The sequence below is a fragment of the Eubalaena glacialis genome, chromosome 3, assembly GCF_028564815.1.
Source record: "Eubalaena glacialis isolate mEubGla1 chromosome 3, mEubGla1.1.hap2.+ XY, whole genome shotgun sequence".
NCBI classification, from domain to species: Eukaryota; Metazoa; Chordata; class Mammalia; order Artiodactyla; family Balaenidae; genus Eubalaena; species Eubalaena glacialis.
Window position 1 is genome coordinate 141,798,293 of NC_083718.1, and position 23,697 is coordinate 141,821,989.

At 47.1% G+C, this 23,697-nt stretch overlaps 1 protein-coding gene across 3 annotated transcripts in view; it reads left to right on the forward strand.

Annotated features, from left to right (window-relative positions):
- The window catches only part of KANK4 (KN motif and ankyrin repeat domains 4), a 67,896-nt gene extending 53,589 nt beyond the window's left edge, over window positions 1-14,307 (forward strand). For all 3 annotated transcript variants that reach the window (XM_061184122.1, XM_061184123.1, XM_061184124.1), the window contains 3 exons: window positions 3,668-3,810; window positions 7,038-7,238; window positions 12,414-14,307. In XM_061184122.1, the coding sequence (XP_061040105.1) occupies window positions 3,668-3,810; window positions 7,038-7,238; window positions 12,414-12,518 (449 nt within the window). In that variant the 3' untranslated portion in view covers window positions 12,519-14,307. The remainder of the gene's footprint in view (window positions 1-3,667; window positions 3,811-7,037; window positions 7,239-12,413) is intronic.
- The last annotated feature ends 9,390 nt before the right edge of the window (window positions 14,308-23,697 follow it).

Here is a 23,697-nt window from a genome sequence, read left to right on the forward strand (position 1 = left end):
GATGTCTAGGAGGGTACCTACAAGAGGTATAAAACCACAAATGATCTACACGGATTAGGCCCTCTGCTAAGCACCTGGCACCTGAGATGTCATTTAATCGTCATAACGATCCTGTTATTAGGACGATTATTCCTGTTTTATAGGTGATGAAAGTGACACTCCAAAAAGTCAACATACTTGCTCTAGATCATGCAATGACTAAGTGTGTTGCTGGGATTTGAAGTCGATACCGTGGCAACCAGGAATTAGAGCACATGCTAGAACTGTACACCCTTACTTAGGAAGCTGGAGGGGGAGTTTAAACAGGCATCAGGAAGTCTGAATTATGGATCCAACAGCTCCCCCCCAACTTGTATCTTGTCCTCTGCCCCCCGCTTAAATCCCTCCCACGGCTTCCCCTTGCTCTTGGCCTTCAGGAATCCCAGATGGCCTGGTCCTGCCTGCCTTTGCTCTCTCTGCCACCACCATGCACCCTCCTTCCCTCCACTCCAGCCACGTGTGGGCCTCAAACTCACCACGCTCATTCCCTCCTTAGGACTTTTGCATTTTCTTTCCATCTGGACCCTTTTCCCTGAAACTATTCTCATGACTGGCTTCTTCTCATCATTCAAGTCACAGCTCAAATGTCACCGCAGAAGGCTTCTTGGTGATACATCTAAAGTGGCTGCCCCATCTCTCTCTAGCAGTACACCCAGTTTCTTTCTTCAAGTGATCTTTGCTTGTCACTTCTATCTGAGTCTAACAGAACTCAGTTAACCTGAGGGAGGCTCTTGTCTGTCTCCTTCCATTCAGTATCCCCAGCACCTAGACCAGTTCCTGGCTCATGGTGGGTGTCGAGTGAAAATATTTGTTAGATGAACGAGTGGACGGATGATTCCTGGGAGCTAGGTTAAATTCCAGTAAACTTTCATTCTCCAAAAGTCCATTAAGCAGCCTTGAGGCTCTTTACCTGCATGGAAAGGTGATGTACATAATGACAGCCTAAAGTTCTTTCTGCATCATCAGAGGAAGACGAAGTTACAATTCTAACATTCTTCAGGGATTCATGGATACCCTAAAAATGGTAGCTTAGTTGAGAAAGGCACATAATTAAAGGAGCATGCCTCTGGGTTGCATTTACTGTATTCAGTGTTAGGGCCTTTCATTATAGAACGTGAATAACACCACCACCTACTGTTTATTGAGTGCCTTCCCCAACCCAGACACAGTGCAATACTACCATATGCAGTCCTTGCGGGGATTGTGAAGCAGATATTTAATGCATTTTCCAAGTGAGACAACTGAGACTCAGAGAGGTCAAGTTATGTGGTCAAGGTCACAGAGCCAGTAGGTAGCTAAGCCAGAATTCTAACCATGATCTGTCACCCTCCCAACCTGGGCTTTTTTCTACTACCCGAAGCTAGGTTCCAGGGACACTGTGAGACCTTAGGCACACCTATTATGTGCACAAAAACTCTAAAGATCCATAATGTAGCACCTTCATCTCTAAGTAGCTCACAGGCTTGCAGCCTGTTAGAAGTCCTCTGGTTGGGCCAGGCCAGGCTGGAGAACAGACAACCTTTGATTTGGTTGTTATAAATTTCTGCTGATGTTGTCCAAGATCCAGTCAATACTCATCAACCCTAAAGTGGTTTGGAAGCTTTTCCCTTTAACATGCTGAAATAGCACAACAGCCGCAAGCATAAAGAATGAAGGGGGCTGGGAAGACGGTCTGAAAGTGCCATTCCTTTCCCTCACTGTAGTAGGGGTGTTGAGGAGGACAGATGTGTCCCACTCCAAACTGGGCTCCCTTCCCAGCCATTTGTGAAGCATCTGGAAAGCACATCACAAACTGTAAAGGGCTGCACAGAAGTGACTCATCATTATTGAGAATAGAGCCATGGGTGCACCTCCACCCCTTTAGTCCGTTGTGATCCGTCCTCTATTTCGCCAGGACGCCTCTGCAGAAGAGGAAGCTGGCCGAGTTGGAGGATGTTCAGTCGAGAGCCTTCTCCTCGCCTCCGGGGAGGTTGGTTTGCTCCCTGGAGCTGCTCAGAAACATCTGCTGTGAAAGCCAGGGGTCCTCAGCCCCTTTTCAGAGCCCCTGGGTAGGAGTTAGTTCTCACTCTACTGAGTTATAGGTCACGTTTCTGAAGAGAGTATAGAGAATCGTAACCTGAGGCTCATTTACGCATCTTAAAAGCAAACATAAAATAGTCACGGGGTAAAAATTTTAAAGTCATTAACGTGGCAACGCAGATATTCCCGTCTTTATCAGAACAGAGTTGTGAGGCGATGCATGGAGTTATTATTCAGCTTTCATAGCCCAGCTTGTCATGACAGTGGCCAGAGAGGCTTCAGGGAGGAAATTGCTGATACATGAGCCCAACTGTATCCATTGGCATCCTGGTCCACTATGACACATTTCTGAAAAATTGTTTGGGGTGGAGTGGAGGGAATGTCAAACAAATATTGTTTTTTTTTTCCCTTGCACAGAACTTATAAGTAACCCTGACATTTTGTCGTAAACCAGATTTGTTACAATGAATCTCTAAGTCTTCAAGAGCAAGTAGCAAGGATGTAAAGACAAGAATACCATTCTGGACAATAATAGTAATAACAGCTAACACTTATTGAGTGTTTATTATGTGCTAGGCGCTGTTCTAAGTGCTTTTAATACATTAACTCATTAGCTTTCACAGTAACCTTATAGGTCCTGTTATTATCCCCATTTTACAGAAGAAATGCTAAGAAAATCTCAGACTTGCCTTACTGAGATAGTTTTATTATTGTCCCAAAGAGACACGTAGATTTTTTGCATGACCAACAGTACAGGGAAGATTTGGTTTTCCACACTGTACCGCCCTTATGAAGTGGGAGCCTTCAGACAACAGATAACAGGCTGAAGATCTCCTACGTCTCCTTCGGTGGGAATGGATATGAATGCATATCCCCAGGGTTACAAAGCAGAAATTTCTTTTGAGTTCTCATTTAATACTTCATCTTAAAAATATGCCAGTTTTTCATTCCATTGTGAAATGTATATTCTTAATTGCTTTCATATAAAAATTTGTGGAGTGTTTTATTTTCCGCTCTGCTTTTCAAATGAAAATGGTTATTCCCGGAAGATTTCCCATGTTTACCCTGGGGTGTTTTTCATGTCCCCTGGTCCATTGCACAAGATATCACTAGACTTTGGAAAAGACCTACAACCATAGCCAGCTGCTTAAGAGTTACACATAGACATAGAACCAGACCTGAAATACACACCTGTGGGTGACGTGAGGCCATGTGAGTGATGGGCTCTAGTGCCGGATAGACCTGAGTCCTGGTCTCACTTCTCCTTCACTTGGGCAGTTGATATAGCTTCACTGACTTTCAGGGTCCTCATCTGTAAAATAGGAATAATGTTTGTCCTCCACTTTAGGAAATAAAGTCAAGGTCATTGGCCCCCTTGGCCACCTCTGACTCTCCTGTGGACCTTTCTTGCTGGGTATCCTCAGAAAACTTGTAAAGAAAAGTGGCCACTCTTAAAAGCTGCTAAAAATGTAGAACATAGATTCCACCACTGGGAAAGGATTGCTCTTTTCTGTGGCCCTTTAACCAGCAAGCAGCATCCTGTTGAACAGGCTAAAGCCTGGCTTCCAGCCTCTCGGGAGCTGTTCCAGCTTCGGTGTTTCTCTTGCAGGCGTCTGCAACGTGGACCATCAGAACAAAGCTGGCTACACCGCCGTGATGATCACTCCCCTGGCTTCTGCAGAGACCGATGAAGACATGGCTGTGGTCTGGAAGCTCTTACGAGAAGGAAATGTGAACATCCAAGCTGCTCAGGTAGGAGGTGTGAACATGATCTCCTCTTTAATGAACACGGGCACCTCCCAGTTTTATCCTGCCACTGGGGTGAGAAACTCCATGCAGATCCATGTGGTTTTTAACCTGAGAAGTCTGGGCCCTCCAAATGGCATCTGTCCAAAGACTGGACATTCAGTTTCCTCAGAGCCTCCTGAGACCCAGACAGGCTGGGACAGAGGTCATGAGCTTGTAATCTATGTCCCCGTCTGAAACTGGGCAAATTCCATCTGGGTCTGACTCCTCAAACCGAATGCTCCCACAGTTAGCACCTTGAGAAGGTGTTCGCTAGTTGTGTAGAAAGCCCCTGCAGGAGATCCACCTCGATCATAAATTACAAAGCAGTTCAGAGGGTTGGGATGTCTCCGTTCAGCTTCTGGGCCCTTCTACTAGAGAACACAGAGTAGGGGTGTGGCTCTTAGCCAGTAGACAAAGCTCCATATGGAACAGTGGGTATTCCTCGAAAGGCCACTTATCCATCTTTGACCAAGAGAAGAACAAGTAGAGTGCATTCCACTCTCCACTTCGCCCTAGAGTGATCATCAGTGTAGCCTAACTCTCAAGAACTGTAAAGGGTCTGAGATTTTACTCTACCTTAAAGCTAACAAGTGTCATGGATGCTGGCAGATGACCCAGGACTCTTGTGCAAGAGACAAAGGACAGTGTGTTACTCACAGCAGTAACAGTAGTCAGAGCATTGGTATTTATACCAGTTCCCCAAGTCCCAGTTCCCACTTCCCACAGGGCGGTGCGAGGAGGGCCAGATCCCTGCACACAGAGTGGATTGTGTTACTGGGGAGGAACCCTGAGCTTAGGGAACCTGAATCTTTCATACTGGATAGTAAGCGCGTCTGCCCTCTGTTCTGGAGGGGACACTGTCTCTAAGTTCCAACGCTGTTCATTGTACATTCATCCTTAAAAAGGTAGTCTAGAACAAAAGGTCAGATATTGCCTGACTCACGAAATATGCAGAAAGCCAAGAGACCCATAGAAAATTGTCTCCCAACAACCTATTTAAATCTGCTCACCACCCCGGCCCCAAAGTGATTGCAGACAGTAGCCTAACCTGATGGCAAAGTCTCTTTGCACACGTCACATACTAGCAATTCTATTGGTGGCAAGAAACAGACATTTGTAGCTTACTCTATAGTTTTCAAAGTATCTTCACCCACCTACTCTGTAGGACTCAGTAAAGCTGTTTTCATTTTAAATAATATGTTTTCCATAAACATATCAAATCTTTTTTTTCTAAATTGGTCCTCTTGAAGGGGGAATGCTCACTAATGATCAAAATCAGTGCCCTTCTTATAGAGGAGAAACCAATGCTCTAGGAGAGTAAGGGACCCATCCCAGGTCACCAAGAGAGGGATGGGAATTCATAGTGCAGCTGCACCCTTCAGCACCCTCTGGGGGCTTTACGTATGAGGGGAGCTGCAGGTACCAGGTTAAATAGGAGTGAGCTGGGAGGCCAGGAGTCTCCTGGGCTAAACTACTTATTTCTCTCTGTATCTCCAGGGTCAGCGCTGCACCGGGCCATAGCAGTGCTCTGTAAATGGTTGTTGAATTAAATTGTATGGAACCAGACCAGGAGGGAGGGGGCCCCAAGTCAGGCAGGGGGCAGACAGGAAGACATCTGCATATGTCATCTGGTTTTAATACCACTCGAAGCGAGGGGTCTGGAGGGAAACCTACGGTCTGGTTAGTACAGTAAACAAGCATTACCTCAGGGCTGAGCATAAGCAAACCAAAGAGCAAACAAGCTTCTCTGGAAAGATCTGTCTGGGTTCCAGAGAAACGGGGAACCAGGACACCTAACGATACATTCGCACGTCCCAGGCGATGGTCAGACATCATCTCTAACGCTCATAAATCCAATAATAGCTAAGTGTACACAGCATCTGTGCCGCGCTCAGGCCTCACACCAGCCCCAGAAGGCAGGTAATATCATTAAGCATTCCTGCTTTACCAGATCAGGAAGAGTCACCAAGAGGTTAACTTGTCCAGATTCACATAAGTACAGAATGCGGCAAAGCCAGGATTCTTCTGATTGCAACCCCCTTTCTTTTCTCTAAGCCCCAGCCTTGCAGGCAGGGAAGCATAATCCATCAATGACTGCAGATTGGAGCTTTAATCAGTGAACACATCAGCCAACATATTTTACGTGTAAGACACTGTGGTCAGAGCCACAGGGGATCTGAGAGGAAAGAAACCAGTCCTTACCTATTCTCACATCCTTACAAAGCCCGACAGTCAGAGAGACACGCCTGACCTGCCTGGAACCCAGGAGAGAAAGAACCACGAGGGCAAAGTATATAATCAAGTCGTATAAGAGGACTATGTATATACAGGAAAATTCAGGAAAAATGATGATCAATTTGTAATCAGAAAAGTTACTGCCACACATTTTTATATTTATGCCCTTTATCTCATTTGATTTTCACAAAAGCCCTGTGAGGTATAGAGGATGGATCATAATTATTTTAATTTTTAAGAAAGAAAGACCAAGGTTCAGGGACACGAAGTGATGTGGCCAGGGTCACGCACTAGGAAACAGCAGAACCAGAGCTTGGTCTTACTTTCTGACTCTAATCCATTGCCATGTACATTGATGATTACAGGGATGTGAAAGATTGTTGTCAATGGCTATGGATTAGAAATGACCACAGGACCATGTAAACAGAGAGCTTCTTGAGAAAAGAGGGTTCTGGGTATCATTCAACTGAAAATACCAGAGGTGTTCAGAGCAGCCCAAGACTTCCTGTAGGAAGTTAGGCTGGGGCAGGGAGTCAGAAACCATGGTCCTGAAGTATTCAACCCTTCGTTTATTCCATCATTCAGCACTTATCAGCATGTACTTGGTGCTAGGCACTGGAGAGACAGAGATGAAAAAGACTTAGTTCCTGCCATCAAAGATGTCACAGTCTATGAGAAAGAGAGAGCTTGACAGGTTGAAACGTCAAGTGGTAAATGCCGTGTTATGAACCCTGTGCCTGGGGTGTTAGTAGAGGGCTTTAGAGAGGATGCAGCATTTGACTAGCGTCTTGGAAGAGGAGTAGAAGTTTACCAGGCCAAGGAGGATGTGTCCCTTACCACAGAGATTCAGGTCAACTGTCATTTTCCAGAGAAGTCTCTCCTGATTACACCCAGGCTGCGGAGGGGGTCCTTCCCATCAGCCCCAGCCTCACCACACCCCTGCTATCTGTGTGCAGGGAGGCCAGACTGCGCTGATGCTGGGAGTCAGCCACGACAGGGAGGACATGGTCCAAGCGCTACTGAGCTGCCAGGCAGATGTCAACCTGCAGGACCATGATGGATCGTCAGCCCTCATGCTGGCCTGTCGCCATGGCAACGTTGACATGGTCCGGCTGCTCCTGGCACACCCGGCCTGTGACAGCAGCCTGACTGACAAGGTGAGACTTATAGGCGATTAACAAGTGGATGTTTCACTTCCCTTCCTGAAAAGTACCTTGCCAGCCAGCAAAATTCAAGGAACCATATGGCAGTAGGAACAGAATTGACCTCATAAGGCTGTTGTTGGATTTAGATGAGATGACCCATGTAAATGCTGCGAGACTTGGAGCTGAGAAACCCCAAACCCTAGCCTTTCACACCATTCTGAGGGATTGTGCTCAGGCCTGGTCTTGGCCCTGAACCACATCTGGTCATGGCAACAACAGCACGTGGGCTTTTGAGGCAGCAGCTTGAGTAGGGAAGCTATGCTGTCCATGGGGCTCCCGAAGGCTGGATGAAGGAACCAAGTACAAATTGTGTCCACTCTTGGACAGTGACCTACCTTACAGAGTGGACCATTTCATCAAGCCACCCTGCTTGAAGTTGCATTGCCAGATGCATGCTTCTTGTAAGGTGATGGCGTTGATGGCGATGATGGTGATGATGGTGGTGGTCGTGGTGGTGACAGTGATGGGATAACAATAGTAATAAAAGCTAACCTGTATCATGTGCTGGCTTGGTGCCAGGTACTGTACCAAGCAGTTACCACGGACTCTCTAGTTTAAATCCCACAACAATCCTATTAGGTTGACTCTGTTGATGCCACCCATTTGCTCCTGGGGGAACCGAGGCCCTGCGTGGTTAAGTAACATACCCAAGATCACACAGCTAGTGGAACCAGCTCCATCAAAGTCCTAAGAGCACTCACAGGAACTAACTCTTTCCATGCATTACCTCACGAATCCTCTCAGTAATCCAGTGAGGTAGATACTGCCATCCCCATTTTGTATTGATAAGGAAGCAGAGGCCTAGAGCGTTTATATAGCTGTCATAAGGTCACAAGCTGCTGATTCTTGAAGCAAGAATTCGAGCCCAGGTCTGACTTAATGCTGACACTATAATTTCACACTTTAAACAGACTTCTCTGTACTTTCTTAACATCCACACTTCAAAAGGAACAAAGGCCTGAGGGGGGAAAGAGAGCCCCCTCCCCGCCCAGGGACAGCCCCTCTTACCAGGCCACATCTGAAAATGCCCTGCCACTGTTCCATCACTGATTCAAGCTGCTGGGTCCCTTGCACCACACCCAGGCAGCAGGCACCCAGGCCCAGTATCTTCAGGTCCCACGAACTCCAGCTCTGCCCAAAGCCATTTCTGTGATCATTAGAGAGCACAGACCCTCTTGAAATGCCTGTGGGAACAGTGGTGGGCTCTGGAAATAAGAGCCTCCTTTTCCAAATGTGATACAGTCAGATAAAGGCTCTATGTTAATGAGCTCCCTGCAGGGTCACCCTGGGGCAGAAGGAGGTGGCCCCTTAATCTGGAACAGGCCCAGGGCCCTCTTAGGAGTGACCAGTGCAGTTGGCCAGGGGAGACCTGAGAGGGCAGGCCTGTGGGACGGGGGGCAGGAGCTTTGGAAGTCCCTGGTTAGCGGGGGTCATCAGGCAGTGAGACTGAGAGAGTCTCCTGCCACAGATTAGAGAGCTCAGTAGCTGCTTTCAGTAGGTGGAGGTAAGGCTCTGTTGAACTTCGGACAAATCGAGTGATTGTTAGAAGCATGGACTTTAGAATTAAACACTCATGAGTTTGAAACAGGGCTCCGTGACTGTGTGCCTTTGGGCAGGTCACTTAACCACTCTGAGCCTCTGCATGCTCGTCTGTAAATGAGGATAGTAATAGACCAGACCTAAATACGGTAACGTTTGTAAAGCCCCTGTTTGACATCTAGGAGATACTCAGTTGATGGCAACTGTTATTGTTGGGAATAGGTGAACCATGATAGCAAATACGAAGCAGCCACCGCACGAATGAGTAGGGACCTGGGCATTTGCAGGCAGTGTCTGGAGGGAGTAGGGAGGATGAAGGTCTGGAGGTAGAGGAGCCATTCAGAGGAGGCTGGAGCCCAAAGGGAGAAGTACTCCCATTTGGGAGTGATTTTGCCCTCTAGGGGAGATTCAGCAGTGTCTGGAGACATTTTTATCTGTCATAATTATGTGCGGGGGGCAGTCCTGGCATCTAGTGGGTAGAGGCCGGGGAAGCTGCTAAACATCCTACAAAGTACAGGAACAGTGAAGAATTACAGATTATCTGGCCCAACATGGCAGTAGTGCCTCAGCTGAGAAACCCTGGGGTAGGTGAGTGCTGAAATCCAGGTGGGATGAAATGCCGTCCCAGTCAAGTGCTGGATCAGGAAGAGCCAGACCAGGGTTGAGGACAGCAGGTTGCACTTCGGGGCAGCCTGAGAAGAAAGAACTAGGCAGCTAAAGCGGAGATGGCAGCGGAAGCCTGTCTTAGGGGAAGGTGGAGAGGGTTAGGGGATGCCCAGTGAGCACAGGGGTGCCCAAGCGATACAGGTGGCAGGCCCACAGAAGTTTCTAGACCCTGCTCACTGCCCAATCACCCGCTGCCTGCTGGGGACAGCGTTGACTCAGGAGTCACACCCAAATTTCCCAAAGGTGACTTGGGTGAAAAGTTTCAGTGGGAGATGGGGACCGCTGACTGGGTCTTGGCAAGCACCAAGCCCTGTGCCTCCAGCTTTGCATTGAAGGGTGGAGTCCAGCCCGTATCATGATCACCATCTCGTTTCAACGTTCACTTTCCTATGGAGACTTAGGTGCTCCCTTGGAAAACCGCAAGAGAAATCATGTCCTGAAATTGGTTTCTCTCATCCTACCAACATGTAAAGGTTACTATAAATGCAGAACCCCCAGAACAGCCAGCAAGGCACCTTCCCCACGTTTAGAAGGTAATTCGGGAAATCGGTCACCCAGCCTATTGGGACCCCCAGAGTGACGAGGACGAGGAGGTGGTGGTGAGACCTGATCCCTGGCCCCCAAGTCTTACCCTTTGAAGGACTTGTTTGGGCAGTGACTCCAAAGCATGCATCAAAGTGAAAGCTTCTTGAAAGCATAGACTATGCCTTGCTCACCTTTGCCTGATATGTAGTGGCTTCTTGGTGAGTTTTTGTCACATTGAGAGATAACCCCCTACCACACACACACACACACACACACACACACACACACACAAGGTGTGCTGGCTGCCTGACCCCTTCGGGCTCTCTGGGCCTGCAGTGCTGCCGAGCAGGAAGTTGCCGTGCTTGGCTTCCACCAGCGCTGCGTGCCGTGGGCTTGTTCCCAGGGCTCGGGCAGAGGCATCTCAGGGACACACCCTCCCTAGGTGGTCTCTCTGGCCACACTTTCTGAAATGAATGGGGCCCCCGCTTTCCACGTCTGTAGTTGAAGAGCCCACAGATGCAGGCTGTCATCTCCAGGTGGGCCCTGTTCAAAGGTGCACGTGTCCCCTGGGACTGGTCCTGTGGCTCTTTCCCATAATAACGTTAATCACACTGTCTCCTTGTTTACGTGGAGCGTCAGGGTTGACAAAGTGCAGCAGGGGACAGGCCTAAATAAACCCAGGCCCCTCCGATGGGGCTTTCACAAGAATCTGCTGTGGAAAAGCTTTGCTTTCTTCTAGACTTGGCCAATCTAAGAACATACTCATTAGGATTTAGGTGGCTCAGGTTCTTCATCAACTTGAAATGAATACTCTGTTATCCTCCAGCATTCCCTCTTTCAACAGTGCTTACTGAGGGCTGACCAGACCGCAGGCACGGGGCCAGGGGCTGGGCCAGCAGAGCAGGCCAGATCCAGTGTCTGACCTTGTGGAGACTGAGATTTATCAAATAACCCCACAAATACCAACTTACAAAGACGGGTAAAAAGGGGGGTACAAGGAATCACGAGGCCTTTTCAGGGAAAGAACTTCATCTGTTTTGTGAAGCCTGTCTGCTGAAATGCCACTTCCTTCCTCTCCCCACCCCCTGCCCTCCCCCCATATCCACAGGGTGGTCATCCTGTCCCTTGAGCTCACTCTGTTCCTTTGCTGGCTTGTTTGGCCTTTGGCCATGCATTATAGTTATTTACGTGTGTGTGGAGCCCCGATGGCAGCTGGACTCCATCCTGGAGCACAGAGAAGAGACTGAAGGGTTTTTAGCTGAGCGTGAACACTTCCCACCTGCTTCTTTGGAGTTTCCACATTTTAGAAAGTAATTTCCCCCATCTGCAGTAGAGTAGAGAACACTCTAGTGGGGTCTTGGGTGGCCCCAATGTGTCAAACCCATTCATATTTATACAGCAAAATGTAAAAGTATTGATACTTAAATGGACTAAGTAAGGACCAGAGATAACCTCAGGTTTTGCCTCAAAATGAGTTGTCGAAAAAGTGGTTTTCAGAGCTGTTTAGATTTCAGAATTCTGGGTTCGGGATTGAGCCCTCGGAGCTCAGTGTCCACTGCATCATGGCGGCCCTTCCCCTCATCTCTGGGTAGAGAATGGTTGGTGATGCCTGCTGAGAGCCGCTCTGCTTGCAGCTTCTTTAGACAGCAGAATGGGCAGCTTCTTGCTCAGCAGCCATGGTGAGAAAAGCAGCATGGTATCACGCATCAGGAAGTAAAAATGAGTGTGTCCTTCTGGGCTGCAAGCCCACTTCAAAGAGTTGGTCCTTAGGAAATAGTTAGGAATGGGAGGATGCTTTCTGCACTAAGTTTATGGTGGTGAAGACTTGGAAACAACCTAAATCTCCAATAAAAGGAAAATAGTTCAGTAAATAATGGAATATTATACAGCCAGTAAGAAAAGCCTATATGTCCTGATGACTATGTAAGAGCAGGGAAAGTCTTACAGCATATCATGGTGAGTTAAAAATAAAAGTACATTCAGAATTGATATACATTATCATTCCTCTATTTAAAAACCAACAACACATTTGCACAGGAGAAAAGACTGGAGGGAAACTTACCGAAATCCTAACTCTCATTTAGGTCTGTGTAATGGAATAATGGAAGAGTTGTTTTCATTCCTCTGTTTTCCAATTTTTTAAAAAAAGTATTAAAAACCAAACAACACTTCATTATTTTCATTGGCACAGATTTCCCAGGAGTGAATGATGTTTCCGTGGAAGGGGGCCCATTTCTCTGATCCTCATGCCATTCGAGTTTCCTCCTCTCCTCTGTGAATGCTTGGAATAGACTTCTATGTCCCATGCGTACCCCTTGCTCCCAACTCACCCTTCCTTTCTGCGGTGGGAGGCAAATGGGATAAAAATTTGTTTTTCCTTTTCTTTCTCCCCTGTAGGCTGGCCGAACAGCTTTGTCCATCGTTCTGAAATCGCCCGCCCATGCGGAAATTGCAGGGCTGCTACGGGCCCACGCGAAGCAGGGCAGGTCCCTGGGGCCGTAGGGGCTGCGGAAGAGCTGGCAGCAGGGAACAGAAGGGGCCTTCTCTGGACTCCTCCCTCGCCCTTGGAGAGGGCACGGGTCATAGCCAGGGGGCCGCCCCGCAAGAGAAGAAACTATGTCAAATATGCACATACATTCCTCTTGTATAATTCTGCTCATTAGGATGCTTTGTAGTTTTTGCCTTAGGCCAAGCCCCAAAACTGCGGGCTGCAGAGGGGTGCAAGGTACAGAGTGCATTGGCCTTGGCTAAAAAATCCCGACTATCTTCAGCCTCGAGTTCCTCGTGACTCTACCCTTTGTAGCACCGTGCAGAGAGCAGGCAGGCAGGAGCACAGTAGCAAAGCAATACTTTTCACATGGAATTTTAAAGTGCGCCATCTTTCTGTTTTTTAATCAATTATATATGAAGATACCCCATTGAATATGCATGTCTAGAGAGGAGGGGGTGGGGAAGGGGTGGGATTTAAGCAGCTTCCCTGGCAGTCATTCTCTGGAGGACCCTAGGAGAATCACCACGCAGGCAGGTGAAACTGAACAAACCCCTCTGGGGCCTTTGTTTAGTTGGCGTTGACAGAGAAATCTGAAACTCAGACGAGGTAGGAAGAAGCACATTGGCATCAATGCCAGATATACAGTCTTGACCATTTCTGAGTCACCAAGTGGCTCTACTTTGCTCTAGGAAATTGGAATTAAGCAGGAAGTTATCCAATCCAGTGAAGCACACCACATATATCTAGGCAGCGTCCAGTTACGTCAGCTCTTCTGAATCTGTGAAAGAAACAAATGAATCAAAGTGAGCATACTTCTTGGGATGGGTTATTATCATCCAGAAGCCACCACTTTTCCTTTGCAGCAGTACCCATGGACTCACGGTAATCCTGGCTCCTTTCCCCTCCACCCTTACGAGCAGACTATGAGCCCTCATGTGGCTCTGAGGTTTCTGAGGCTCCTAGCTCTGCAGAACTTGTCAGCCTGCAGCAGGAATGTGGAAGCTGGGCTGGGCAGCGCCCGCTCTGCACTGACATATCTGTCTACTGGAAAGTTAGTTCTTAAACTTCCACAATCCCAGGGGCCCACATGTGCATGGCTTTATCTATGAATTTGTTCTTTCTTAAAAATCTCTTATGCAAAAAAATCCCTCTTGTATAAAAAGGAAAGACATCAAAGCTGGGTGAGCCTCACACTGGTAACTCAAAAGTTTGAGTTCTCATTTGACTCAGATATCAATTTGCTTGGTGCCCCTTGGGTGAGTCATGGAACCTCTCTGGACCCCAATTTCACCATCTCTAAAAATGGAAATCATCATACAACCTTCGTCCTGGGGGTGCTGGGGAAGGAACAGCTGATGGAAGTTTTGGAATCCAATTTGTAATCCATAAACACTGTCTGCTGAAATGGCACAGCAAACTTCAGTACAGCTTTGTGATTCATGAGAAAGGCTCTAAGTCCCAGAGCGGGACATTGATGTGTGACGGTGTTGCTCAGAGAGAATGGAGCAAATAATGATCTAAAATGCTTTCAATGGGTTTATTTTGACCTCAAAGCACATTTTAAGAGCAGAACCCCACATTAATAAATGTTCTAGTCCAGTGCTTCTCAAACTTTGATGTGCATACAAATCACCTGGAGAGCTTGTTAGAACGCAGTCAGTCTGCGAGGACAGGGAGCTGGAGAGTCTACATTTCTAACCAGTTCCCAGGGGACGCTGACGCTGCAGGGCCACACCACACGTGCAGGAGCAAGACTCTGGCCTATCCTGACCATTTATATATTAAAATGCTGCCTCTCGATATTCTGTCTCAAAGTTTCTTTGCATTTCTCTGCTCTCAGCTCTTGGGAATTTGCAATTATTGCAAATTATTTTCTATTGTGGTTCTGCAGAGAGCATTAAGGGGGTCCGTGTCCTGTGTTGCCAATTTAGGGTCTATCTCTGCATCTCATGTTAGGGTGGCAAATTTTATTTGGTCATATTTTTAAAAATTACGTCATTCGAGTCCAGCTATTAAAAACTGCTTATTGACCAGAGAAGGCAAACTGCTTTTCCTAGAGTTTGAAGCCATTGAGTCATTATCAGAAAGACTTCTCCACCCTTTCTGAGATTTTAAATAAGTTTCTTTTCATGTTGAGTTTGGAACGTGAATACATGATCTCATCACTTAACCGTTCCAGTCCATTGGAATGTCTGAGCCCAGAGCATGGTGAGATGAACAAGCACAGCCTGCCTCCCTGTCATTGTCACTGCTCTAGAATTCATTCCACAAATATCTGCTGAAACCGGCCCGGTGCCTGACACTGTTCCCAGCACTGGCTTTTGGAAAGCAGCTGTGGTCCCCTCTAGAAAACCAGTGTCTAAGGTTACCATGATCCCAATCCCAGGCTTTCCAGGACTTTAAGCCAAGGTTCCACTGATTAATACATTTATCAAGTGTCTGACAGCACAGCCTCCAAGCAACATGAGTCAGGTTCACTGGAGACAGGAATTAAGCTCAGGCCTGGGGAGAGACCCACAGATATTTTAGCTTCCCTCACTGCCTGCAAGGGAGCTTATAATCTGCTTTGGAAGACAGGACACATGTGCTAATAGTAAAGAATAAAACCAGACAACATAGTTTATTCCACAAGTATTTCTGGAGTACCCACTGTGTGCAGGTGCTGGGCTTGAATTAGAAACATCACAGTGACACAGTTCAGACGGCCACTTCATCTACTTGGGGAAACAGAATGGTGAGAAGGAAGCCTAGAACACTACAGGGGTACCAATAAAGGGCACTAGAGCGGGTCTTAGGAAGTCAAGGGAGGCTTCTAGAGAAAGAGGAGTCTAATTGAAAATGTAAAGATTAGTGGATGTTAGCCAGAAAAGGAAGAGTACTGAGAGGTGAGGAGAGGACAGAGTGTGTCAGGCAGAGAGACCAGTGTTGCCAAGGCTGAAAGATTTGAGAGCCGGCATTTGGGGACCTTCATTCAGTTTGATAGAACTGCCATGTAGGGTTTGAGAGGGACGCTGAGATCAAAGGGTGGATTTGGAAGAGATGAGACTGAATATACCTGAGGACCAGATCAAAAAGGGCCTGAAATCTGTGATAAGTCTTTGTTCTAAAGGCAATGAAAGTCTACTGATTTATGATTGAGAAATTCATTCACCTAACCTTCATTTAACACAGATTTGTCAGGGACTTACTCCCTTCCAAGTCCTGTGTTTGAGGCTGGGGACATGCTGGTAGTCAAGTTAGGCACAGAACACACAGTTTAGCAGAGAAGAAAGACAAACAAGTCCTCTTGGCCCAGAATGATGCACATTGCAACTGGGAAAGTACAAGGTGTGATGGGGACACATAGGTGGGACCCTCAGCCTAGTCAGAAGGTAGGGAGGGAGTCGAGGAAGGCTTCCTGAGGAATGTTTAAGCTATCTGAGGATGACTAGGCATTAGCCAGGCAAAGAGGAGCTGAGGAAGCATGCATAAAGCCTCAAGACAAGGGAGAACACTGACTTGGGGCATTAGAAGAACTCCAGTCTTCCTGGAGTAGAAAAAAGGAAGGATGGCAAGATGAGACCAGAGAGAAAGCCACTGTAACAAGACTTGAAGGAAATAGGAACATAGTAAGCAATGCTCAGATTTACATTTCAGAAAGAACACTAGAGTTTTTGGGGGCATGAGTGACATTTATTCAACAAACATCTGCGGACTATCTATTCTGGGTCCTAGGCTCCAGAGTTCATGGTTTGGTAGAGGAGACAGACGTAGGCTGACGGCAGCTATGCGATAGGATGAATAATGGAAGTCTGAGTCATGCTGCAGAGACTGACTCGGCCAGAGGGAGTCAGGGAAGCCTCCAGAGGAGGTGGCTTTTGAGCTAAGCCAGCGGGATGCATAGGAGTTTTCCCAGGCATTCTAGATAGAACAGCAGGTGTAAAGATGTGGAGTGTGAAAGAGCACGGCCTGCTCTTTCAGAGTCATTTCACGATGACTTCGGTTTAGGATGCACAGGGGAATGACTGGAGAGGATATTTGAGAAGAAGGTCGGTAGACACATCTCACTTGTTGACATGTATGTTGACATTAGGGATTTGAATTTGAGGGGGAATCACAGAGTCCTTGGAGAATCTGAAGCTCTCTTTGGAAAAATGCACATATGTGCCAAATATGCATGTAATCTCAGGGATTCAGAAATCTGCAGTTAAAATCTCACTGCTCTGGGCATTGGGGAGCTACTGAAGAATTTCTAAACCATGGAGCCATATGATCAGATTTGCACTTTAAAATGATCACAGGGGGAGAGTGGAAAGAGACTAGAGGCGAACAGACTTGCTAAAAGTTCTCATAAGACAGGAGGTATAAAGCTGTAAGGGCCATTCGTCCTGGTGTCAGTAGGGATAAAGAATAGGGCCCTATGGGAAAGGCATCAGGAGTGGGCATGGGCCAGGATGTGATGACAAACTGGATGGTGGAGAAGGGTCTAAAATGAGTGACAGGAAAATGGTGGTGTCACTGTCCCTAATATCTGTTCTTCCCATCATCCTTAGTAATAGAATCCCCAACTTTTAGCTGGACACATCACCACCCATAATAGAAACTCCATCTCCCAGCCTCCCTTACAGCTTGATGTGGTCACGTAACTAAGTTCTGGCTAATGAGATGTGAGTGAAGTGATGTGTGCAAACTCTGGTTCCTGCATTTAAAGCGAAGGGAAATGCATTTCTCCCTTCCCACTGGCTGGAATGTGGTAGCGATAAATCTTGATCCATGAAGATGAGGCCAGCTCTCTAGGGATCATAGAATAACAAGTCAGAAAGAGCTTAGGCCCCCAGCACTGTAAAGCCATCAAATCTGCCCGTGGTTGTTTATTCCCCATTTGATATGTGAGCAAGAAATAATTCTTTAGCTTGTTTACACCACCGCACATTTGGGATCTCTGTTGCAGGAGGAGCTGGACAAATGCACTCAGCATCCCATGACAGTCTCAAGGGTTGAAAGCTGAGGTTATATGGGCTGGGAGAAAATATTTGCAAATGATGTGACCCTCAAGGGCTTATTTTCCAAAATATACAAATAGCTCATACAACTCAATAACAAAAACCAAAAAACCCAATTGAAAAATGGGCAGAAGACCTAAATAGATTTTTCTCCAAAGAAGACATACAGATGGCCAATACGGACATGTTAAGATGTTCATCATTGCTAATTATTAGAGAAATGCAAATCAAAACTACAATGAGGTACCACCTCACACTGGTCAGAATGGCCATCATTAAAAAGTCTACAAATAACAAATGCTGGAGAGGGTGTGGAGAAAAGGGAACCCTCCTACACTGTGGGTGGGAATATAAATTGGTGCAGCCACTGTGGAGAACAGTATGGAGGTTCCTCAAAAAACTAAAAATAGAGTTGCCATATGATCCAGCAATCCCAATCCTGGGCATATATCCAGACAAAACTATAATTCAAAAAGATGCATGCACCCCTATGTTCATAGCAGCATTATTTACAATAGCCAAGACATGGAAACAATCTAAATGTACATTGACAGGTGAATGGATAAAGAAGATGTGGTATATATGTATATGTGTGTATATATATATAGATATATATATACACACACACAATGGAATACTACTCAGGCATAGAAAAGAGTGAAATAATGCCATATGCAGCAACATGGATGGACCTAGAGTTTATCATACTAAGCAAAGTAAGTCAGAAAGAGAAAGAAAAATACCATATGATATCACTTATATATGGAATCTAAAATATGACACAAATGAAACTATCTAAGAAACAGAAACAGACCCACACACATAGAGAACAGATTTGTGGTTGCCAAGGGAGAGGGGGTGGGGGAGGGAAGGATTGAGAGTTTTGGATTATCAGGTGCAAACTATTACATATAGGATGCATAAACAACAAGATCCTACTGTATAGCCCAAGGAACTACCTTCAATATCTTGTGATAAACCATAATGGGAAAGAATATGAAAAAGAATACATATATGTATAACTGAATCATTTTGCTGTACAGCAGAAATTAACACAACATTGTAAATCAACTATACTTCAATAAAATTAAAAAGTACAAATAAATAAAGCTGAGGTTAGTGGATTTCAGGGGGAAAAGCTCAGGAAGGCCTTTAGAAGGAGCATCCTCTCAATGGCTAAGTATAATGGATATGTCCTCAAGATACAGGCCCTTATTCCATGCCCACAGTGAAAACACCCCACCCACAGTCTTGCAGGTGAGGCCTTGTATCACTATAGCAGATTCCTAAACACAGGCTCTGGGCCACAGGGCAGCCAGTCCTTAAGCAAGACAGTGCCTGTGAACTGGCCTGGTATGGAAATATGGGCAAGACCACTGACTTATCTGAGAAATCTGAATGAAGAAACATGTAGAGTTTTATCTACTAGTAGAAGGCCATGTTAGGGAGTGAGAAGAGAGAGAAGCTATGAAGTGGAGTGAGGTATGAGGACAGGTAGAATTTGCATGCACAGAGGTCAAGCCAGGCAACAAGTATGAGCAACAGGGAGCTACGAGTAGAGAAAAGTTGGAGAGCAAAGTCTATCAAGTAGACACCTATGGATTGTCTGCCAGGTTCTCCTGTCCTAGGAACCTCCCCTTCCCAGCCCCATCCAGCATCCACATGACTGCAGCAGGAGCAGCCACGTTCCTACATGAAATCTTGGCCCCTGGCCACTGAAGGATGGACAGTGGAACTGACTGGGCCAATCAGACCTTCTCCAAGGGATTTTGGAGCTGGGATTTAGGAGAGAGATTCAGTCTCCTTCTGGGTGTCTGGGTTATAACATGTTGATCTCAGAAGCTGCTGGTGGCCAGGGTCAGCCTTGTGCACTGAGGAGCAAAAGTGACTCTTCAGCCAGAAAGACTGAAACAGACTTCCTGGCTTCACCAGAGCAACACTTGTTCCTTCCTAAGACCCCAGTAGATAACTACCCTACTTGCTTTCTTTCGCAGTCTCCCCTCGGGGCTGTGTAGCATGGTGGGAAGCGAGCAAGACCATGGTGTCTGGAATTGGCTGTCTCTGGTGCTGAAGCCCAGCTAGACCACTTGGCCACTCAGGCGCCTGATCTGTGAACTGGGGGATAATAGTACCCCCTCTGTTCTCGTAAGAGGTTAATTAGATTAGGCATCCTTTTAACGCTTGGCACCAGTGACAGAACTCAATATACAGAAGAGTACTTCCCCTTTCCGCTGGCCATTTGATCTTTTCCTCTAGACCTGGCCGCATAAAAATAGAAGCTTGCCTTCACTGAGTACTTAGAAATACCCAGGCATCAGTCTTAAGGGTGTTGTATGAAATCATTTACTCTCACAATAATGCTTTGAGGTTGGCATTAATATTATCCTTGCTGAATATATGAAGAAACTGAAGCACAGAGAGGTTAAGTAACTCATCCAAGGCCACACAGCTACTAAATGGCAGATCTGGGATTTCAAGCAGTAGATTTGGCTCTGTGACTCCACTCCACCACCTGCCGTATATCTGGAGCTCTCCTTGCTCCCTTGCCAGTGACCCAGGCTGGGGACGAGTGCCCAGTAGCAGGGGTAAACACTGCTGAGGGAACAGAGCTGCTTCAGGGATCCAGCATTCAGTCAGTGGCTAACCTGCAGGTCCTGCTGGGTGGCCCCAAGACAGAGGAGACAAACAGGCAGAGCGTTTGGGACTGGAACAGCTGAGGGGTCAGGACCCCCAGGCACTCAGCATTCCTGGGGAAGAAAGCAGCCTTCTGTGCAGGGTACAGATAGTCTGAACCCACACTGCCTCAATTGCTCCCTCAGTAGGGAACTCCCTATGATTCCAAATCAGTTCCTTCACCCCCTGTCCCATCCCAGAGAGAGATGGTCCTGGAACAGAGGAGCCCAGCCGGTGATGGAGGGGGTCCCACCTGCCTTCCTCTCCGCCTCAACTCCACATCCAGACTCAGTGAAGTCCTCAGTGAAGCAAACAGAACCACCCAACTGTTGAGTAGGGAGAGGGGAAATATTCTTCAATCCTCATTTGCCTTAAAAGTGAGGAAATTTCCACTCTTCTCCCCAGAAGGGAAAGCTATGAGAAGAAACTAGATACCCTCCTCCACTGTCATTGCAGTCAGATCCGGAGCAGGATGGGAGCAAGCCCAGGCCCTGTCTGTGCTCTGCCTGCCCACAGAGAGGATGCACGCAGGTCTGCTTTCCACCCCCCTGCTGGCTCAGCAGGACTGATGTGGCCATTCCTCATTAGAGGACTAAGATTCTGATCACCAATTCCAGTGTGTGGGGTTTTCCCCTCATCCAAGCCATTCTTGCATACCAGCTGGGCGTCCTACCTTTCAACTTAATTCTGACATTATGTACCTGGAAACAGCATCAGATTCCACAAGTTAAGGGCTCAGTCCCACAAGAGTGCCCTGCACTTCAGTTGCCAATCACAAGCCCAAGTTGGCACCTGTGCTTTTGATGGACAGGCTATAGATTAGAGTTTCCCATGACCTCCTCCTTGGGTTCGATTAATTTGCTAGAGCAGCTCACAGAACTCAGAGAAACACTTACTTACTAGATCACGGGTTTATCATAAAAGGATATAACTCAGGAACAGCTAGATGGAAGAGACTTGTAGGGTAAGGTGTGGGAAAAGGGCGCAGAGCTTCCTCATCCTCTCAGAGCATGCAACTCTCTGCATTTCCACGTGTTCACAAACAGGAAAGCTCTCTGAACCCTGGTCCTTGGGTTTTTATGGAGGCTTCACTACACAGCCATGACTCATTAAATCATTGGCCACTGGTGATTGATCTCAATCTCCAGCCCCTGTCGCCTCCTCGGAGGTCAGAGGAGTGAGACTGAAAGTTCCAACCCTTTAACCCCATGGTTGGTTCTTCTGGCAATCAGTCCCCAACCTTAGGTGCTGTCCAAGGTCAGTCATCAACATAACAAAAGACACCTTTATGGCTCTCATCGCTTAGGAGATTCCAAGGGTTTTAGGAGCTCTGTGCCAGAAACAGGACAAAATTCAAATAGATATTTCTTATTATTGATCACAATATCACAGGGACACTGCAGGGGGCACTGCGGCTCTGCCTGTGACCAGAGTGAACCTGTGATTCTGGGCTCAGGTGTGAGATACTCGCTGTGTACACTTAAGCCATGTCCTTCTTTCCAGCTGTGATCAGTAATAAAGTTGACATCTCTGGTGTCTCATCTCGCAGTGGCTTCTCAGCTTTGGAAATGAGAAAAGTAACGATATTTATTGTCCCTGAACTCCTCCCCCAAGTCCCCCACACTCCCTGGTCAGCACATTGATCTTGTGGATGAGGCCCAGCCTGGTCTTATTGGTGAAGTGGGGTGGAAAAGAGGGGTTGGGGGCTACAGGCAGATGAAGGAATCTTGCCTGAAGGGGGTACTGCCAGACCCAAAGGATGTCTGAGCCTGCAGTGATACTAGTCGCTTCTGTTGAACAACTCCAGGGGGCACCATTTCACTGTATTCTAGTGAACATCACCTTCTGCTGTTGTGTTTCAGGAGCTACCATTCACAGATGGCACAATGGTGCCCCCGATAGGGCTGGAACAGGGTGCCCTGGGTCAGGGTGAGGTAGGACAGGGCCTCACTGGGGGGGAATTTGGGGCATCGAGGTCTCACGGTTCAGAGGTCTGGTCAGGCATGCAGGTGGACGGACATGCAAGTAAATAAGACCATACCAAGGGGCAAGGTGTGCACACCAGTAGCCCATCCAGGAATCAAGAGGAGGTGGTCAGTGGTCCAAGGAGAGGCCCAGACAGGGAGCAAGGAGGGCAACAATTCAGGATGGCACTATTAGAAAGCCACCCGAGTGCCACCCCCAATCGACACGATCTAGGCTTAAAAGCACTCACAGCCCAGCAGGGAGCAGACATGGGACACGAGGGATCAGCTCAGCCAGGGCCTCTCTGCCATCTCCTGGTGGCCCCAGGCACTTCTTGGCCTGTGGCAGCATAACTGCAATCTCTGCCTCCGCTTTCGTGTGGCCCTCTTCTCCCTCTGTGTGTCTTCACATCATCTTCCTTCTGTGCATGTCTATCTCTGCGTCCAGATATCTTCTTTTAGGACTTCCCTGGTGGCACAGTGGTTAAGAATCTGCCTGCCAATGCAGGGGACACGGGTTCAAGCCCTGGTCTGGGAACATCCCACATGCCACAGAGCTACTAAGTCCGTGCACCACAACTACTGAGCCTGTGCTTTAGAGCCCATGAGCCACAACTACTGAGCCCGTGTGCCACAACTACTGAAGCTCACGTGCCTAGAGCCTGTGCTATGGAACAAGAGAAGCCACCGCAATGAGAAGCCCACGCACAGCAACGAAGAGTAGCCCCCGCTCCCCACAACTAGGGAAAGTCCAGACCAGCAACAAAGACCCAATGCAGCCAAAAATAAACAAATAAATAAATTTATAAACAAAACAAAACACAACAAATTTCTTCTTTTACAAGGATGCCAGTCATATTGGATTAGGGGCCCCCCCTAAGGACCTTATTTTAACTGGATTACCTCTGTAAAGACTATTTCCAAATAAGGTCACATTCTGAAGTACTAGGGGTTAGGACTTCAATATATCTTTACTTGGGGAAAGGGGGACACGATTCAACACATATCACGTGCTTTTGTTCCTCTCTTCTTAAGATGCTCTTCCCTCTAGCTCTCACCCTTCCTCACAGCTAATGCCTAGCTTTTCTTAAAGTTGCACCTCAGTGTAACCTTCTCTGGGAAGCCTTCTGTGACCTCTGCCCCCAGCACCACTACAGATACCCACGCAGCTGGAGGGATGATGTGCAGCCCTCATACGCTCCACGTCAGTGCCACTCAAATTGTGGCTAGAACTTTACAGTAGTTTGACATTTTGCAATCAGTGGGCTTCTATTGTGTTTAATTTCATTTTCCAACTTATTCATTTTTATGGATGTTGTGGGTTGAATGGTGGTCCACAAAAAGATGTCCTTGTCCTATTCCCTGGAAACCTATGAATGTGACCTTATTTGGAAAAAGAGTCTTTGCAGATGTAATTAAATTAGGATGGCACGATGAGACCATCCTGGATTATCCAGGTGAACCCTAAATCCAGTGTGGAGAGTCCTTAAAAGAGTCACACAGAGACGGAGGCAGAGATTAAAGTGATGCAACCACAAGCCAAGGAGCACCTGAAGCCACAAGAAGCTGGA